This window comes from Fulmarus glacialis, unplaced genomic scaffold, assembly GCF_000690835.1.
Source record: "Fulmarus glacialis isolate BGI_N327 unplaced genomic scaffold, ASM69083v1 Scaffold11010, whole genome shotgun sequence".
NCBI lineage: Eukaryota > Metazoa > Chordata > Aves > Procellariiformes > Procellariidae > Fulmarus > Fulmarus glacialis.
Window position 1 is genome coordinate 1 of NW_009187113.1, and position 5,040 is coordinate 5,040.

The 5,040-nt window shown below is 39.1% G+C and overlaps 1 protein-coding gene across 1 annotated transcript; it reads left to right on the forward strand.

The window, feature by feature from the left end:
• Nucleotides 1–260: 260 nt before the first annotated feature.
• On the forward strand, nt 261–4,449 carry LOC104074011 (maltase-glucoamylase, intestinal-like; the record flags this gene model as incomplete). The annotated part of the gene is made up of 5 exons (XM_009573978.1): nt 261–412; nt 1,337–1,508; nt 3,032–3,131; nt 3,881–3,993; nt 4,378–4,449. Coding segments are annotated over exons 1-5 (609 nt in total), but the record flags the coding sequence as incomplete, so codon positions are not given.
• Between the last annotated feature and the right edge of the window lie 591 nt (nt 4,450–5,040).

Consider the following 5,040-nt stretch of genomic DNA (forward strand, 5'->3'; position numbering starts at 1 on the left):
CAGCAGAAGAAGTTTTTGAGAAAGGGAAATCCTCCTGAAAGCAGGTTGAGCCAGCTGAGTAGGTTCGCACAGTCTTAATTTTGCCATTTATTGATGTTGACCGCTTCTTGTCGTGATGCTGTTTTGACGACGGGTGGGGTTTTTTTTTTTTTGCCAAGTCAAATTTGGATGGTTGTGCTGGAAAGTGTTAAAATGAGGCATTCATTTCAAAATTACTTATTTTGTGCTTTGAACTTATTTTGTTCTTTAAACATGCATAGATGACCGATCCTAAAACACAACGATTTGAAGTCCCCCATAAGCACGTGGGACCTTTCAGCGGTCCGGCAGCCTCCAACTTAAAATATAAAGTTGATGTCCAGCAAAATCCCTTTGGCATCGTGGTGACAAGAGCAAGCAATGGAAAAGTCTTGTGAGTAAATTTTGGGCTTTTTATCCATAAAATGGTGATGCCATCTGTTTTCTCCGAAGGTCTGCGTTGCTTTAGGTGCCCTCTTGGGCATGCGATCTGCTTCTCTGCTTTTGATGGATAAACAGGAGGGAAAGGCTCTTTTCGCAACAAATTTGGGAGATGGGGAGGTCTGTCGCATGGTGTTTGGGTTTTGCCATCTTCTTTTGATGGATAAACAGTATGGAAAGACTCTTTCCACATAAAATTTAAGGGATGGGGGGGTCTATGTCTCCGGGTTTGAGTTTTACCGTCTTCTTCTGATGGATAAGCATGATGGCAGGACTCTTTCCACATAAAATATAGGCGATGGGGAGGTCTCTTTCCCAGGGTTTAGGTTTTGCCATGTTGGTTCTGTGCCCTCTTCTCCCCTTAATCCCGGGGAGAATTGATGAATTGTGCCATCCATTCATCAATTATGATGAGAAGTCCTTCCCAGCGTCACCTTTTACTGCATCTTTCCTATCTTATTTACGATGCTTTTCCTGAAGGTCTCAGCCCCCCAAATCAGGTTTTCCTTAGACTTTAATTTAATTTGGAAAAAAAATTTGGGACCTGTTTGAAACACTGCTCTAGAATATTGCTTATATTTTCCTTAGGCTTTTATTTGGAAAAAAAAAAATGTTGCATTTTATGGTTTTAATGAAAAAAAATTTCACAATTAATAAATTATTATTAAAAACACCCAGTGTTTTTACTGCAACATGCAACATGACTGGTTTTGGCCAAATTATGAGATGCGTATGACAAAATTAGTAGTGGCACATGATGCAAATACTTTCTTAAATAACAGCTTGGGGTTTTTTTTGGGGGGAGGCGGTTAACGATCCTAATAGATCCAACCTTCAGCATAAAAAATTCTTATGCAACATTTCATCGTTTCGCCAGGTTCAATACCACCATCGGCCCTCTGCTATATGCCGAGCAGTTTTTACAGCTCTCCATCAAACTCCCCAGCAGCAACGTCTACGGGGTGGGTGAGCACGTGCATAAGCAATACCAACACGACTTCAGCTGGAAAACCTGGCCCATATTCAGCAGGGACGCAGCCCCTTCCGGAGTAAGCACTTATTTTATTACGTTTTCCTTCTTTTCAGGTAGATTCTGGAATCCAGCCATAGTTGGCACATTAACGATAGCCACTGAGGTTTTTTTTTTTTTGCTTAAAGCCTTGCCAAAATGTGAGATACCGCTGAGTAACATCCCTGTTGGAATAGCTTTCCATAAATATTTGGATTCAAGTGGTTGGGTTTTGCTGCAAATCAGCTGATGAACATTAATATCTGACAGGCTTTGGTTTTTGCTGGTTTTTCCTGCCCGTGCACTGCTGTCTGCAAAATTTGGTAGATACGGCATTTTTCCTTCTGTGGCGTCGTATCTTGGGAAATAATGCAAAGTTGCCCTTAGCAACTGTTGCTTTATAAAGCAAAATAGGTCTGCCAGCAATTATTTTGTTTCTACGTTTTCTGCCTTTTTTTCCAAGGTGATTTCTAGGGCACCTGGTTTTCAAAAACTATAAAAGCTTCTTCTTCCATCTGCAATGAGATGTTTCACCCTGAATCCGCGAGTTTTTGACACTATATTGCTCTATTACTGCATTAACTTGCAAAATTTGTGATTTAAAATCAGTCGTTGGTATTCATACTCATTTTTTTGCTTATTGCTTTTTCTGCCTTGTGTTCCCACACGCAACATTTTTTGGGGGGTACTTTGGGGGAAACAGACAGCCAATTGCTGTGCTTATTCATAGATTGCTGGCTTGACGAGAAAAAGGAAATATTTGGTAGAGTGTGTAAGCACTTGACAAGGTGACGTTGCAAAAAAAAAAAAAAAAAGAAAACAATTTCTGGTGTAGAATCAATGCTAAGGAGCAAGAAAATGTAGATCCTGAAAGAAGGAATAATAAGAATATTTTTACACTTGATTCTGTTTGAGTCCCTAAACCAGCTTATTTATAACTACAGCGCCTCAACCTCTATTCAACGTAGTTCTTCATGATTTGAGATAATAAAAAACGAGTGTTAAACTGAGACCGTTTAATGCAGCGCTGATCCTTACGCTGAATTTGGAGTAAGTCCTGAAATAGGGGTGACGTGAAGGGGATTGGGGAGCAGCTCGATGTTTGCAGTTAATTAATGCTCTAGAAGAACTATCTTTCAAAGCTTTGAGACACCGTCTATGGGCTGTTACATCTATTTCGGTTTTTGAACGAAAACCCAGAATTTGCCTCATTATCAGCAACGCTTGAAATTGTCGCCTTATTTGCTTTCCATCCTTACTAGAGATGCAATTTTATCATCTTTTAAATAACGGGCGTGTGGAGGTTTGAAGATAGTTCTTATCCAAATGGCTCCACTGAAGGTTGGTTTCCCCAAATTTGTGCTTTCAACAGATTTTAAGCAACTTAAAGTGATTCCCATAAGAGAGAAAAATTTAAAAAATGAAGTTAGTGTCGACAATTTTATTTTTGATGTTTGTTTCCTTTTGACAAGTTTAACCTCACCTGTGATATATTTTTTGAGATACCGCAGGGTGCGTATAGTTATTGGGGTTTTTTAATCAGCTTTTCTGTTTTCCTTCAAGAACATGGATAACTTATATGGCGTTCAGACTTTCTTCTTGTGTTTGGAAGACAACACTGGAGCCTCTCTTGGTGTTTTCTTGATGAATAGCAATGCCATGGGTAAGGATGTCTTCCCCAGAAGTATTGCAAAAAAAAAATTAAATATGTTATTTAAATGATCTGCAATGCCATGGGTAAGAATGCCTTCTCCATAGCTCTAAGTATTGTAAAATATATATATTTTTTTAAATGATCTGCAAGGCTATTGCACTGTGATCTTGCCGAGCTGATGTAGATTTTTTTTTTTTTTTAAATACGGTCGCATGTTAAATTTTGAAGAAAGTTGTCTTAAAATCTGTGACTGCAGCCATTTTTTCAAGCATTTACTTGTGTTTCCTATACGAGCAGCATTAAGGTTGTATTGCAAGACCAGCGTCGTACAGCTCGTGCGCATTTTTGTTCATGTTCAGGGACGTTTCGGTACAAGATATTAAAATCTGAGCCTAAATTTGTAGCGCTTGTAAATATATGGCCTTAATTTCCCTTAGATAAGTGTGTACATATTTGGGTGCTTAACAAATATTCAAGCATCTTGAGACCGAAAATTTAATGAGAAGAAGTTGTGCTGGATTTCTCTTCTCTTTCTGGACTGTAAAGGAATGTAAATACAGACATTTTTAGAAAAAAAAAAAAGAAGAGCCGAAACCATTCCACCGGCATTGCACGCTCCAATAATGGTTTTGGGTTTCCTTGAATATTTTTGTTCGATGTCTTCTCCTAAACAATTTTTATATCTTTCCTATCGGCATCACAGTTATTTGAGATTTAGGTAATATCCCAGATTGCTTTTGTGCATTTTTTGCTTGCAGAGTTCGCCCTGCAGCCAGCGCCGGCTGTCACTTACAGGACCATCGGGGGAATTCTTGATTTTTACGTCTTCTTGGGAGACACCCCCGAGCAAGTGGTGCAGGAGTATGTGAAGGTACGTTGGTGAACCCCAGCCCAAAGGGGATGGATCCTCCATCCTTGGGGACACTCAAAGCGTGACTGAGGACAGCCCTGGGCAAACGGCTCTTGCTCGTTCTGCTTCAACCAAGGGTGATCTTTGAGTGGGTGATCTTTGAGTAGGTGATCTCCAACCTTCATCATCTTGTGGTTTACCTTGAGAAATTAGGCATTGAACAGATGTTTTTTTTTTTTTTTTTTAAATTTTCTTTTCTCCCCCTCCATTTCCACGTCTCTTCACTATTTTATTGATCCAAAATTATAACTCCAGGTTCGCCCCCCGCCTGTGTGCTGTTATCAGGAACTGCTCTCTAGGGTTAGTTGGGGTTAAGGGTGAAACTTAAGCGCTAATTTTGCGCAGATTGCTAAATCCATCCGTACACGTGCGCCAAAAGTTTCCCAGCGTGGCCGTCTGCTACTGGAGCCTGCAATGGTCTGTGTGCAGCAACGCACTGGCGATCATTTATTACTTATATGATGAAATTATAGGGTAGATAAGGTGCTTAGCAATTCGTCATGATTTTATTGCAGCAAAGTATCTACGCTTCTACATATCTATTGAGGTCACTATGGCAATAATTCCCATATGTATTTTTGGGGGCCAAATACATGTTTCAATGACTTCTTAAAGAAAGAATAGGTAAATTTTAAAACAGCATTAAATTCAGTTCTTTAGTAACTCAAATATTTAAATTTAGACTAAAAAATTTCTGTTCCATTCTATTATTTTTATGCAGTTTCCCTTATTTCTATGCAGTTTCCCCCTACTTAGATCATCACAATTTTTTGAGGTTCATTCTGCACCTCGTCTTTACCTCACCTCTCCTTGGTAGTTCTGCTCCTCAGTTCAGGGGTATTGGTGTTATGATATTACCTGAAGTAATCATTCGAGTATAACAGCTGCTGTATAAATACATGATAAAAAAATATTATTAAAACTAAGAGCTTTTTTGGTAAGGCAGCAAATAAATGGGTGCCATGCCGGAAAACAGAATGAGGCGGCAATTTTATATAATATAAATAT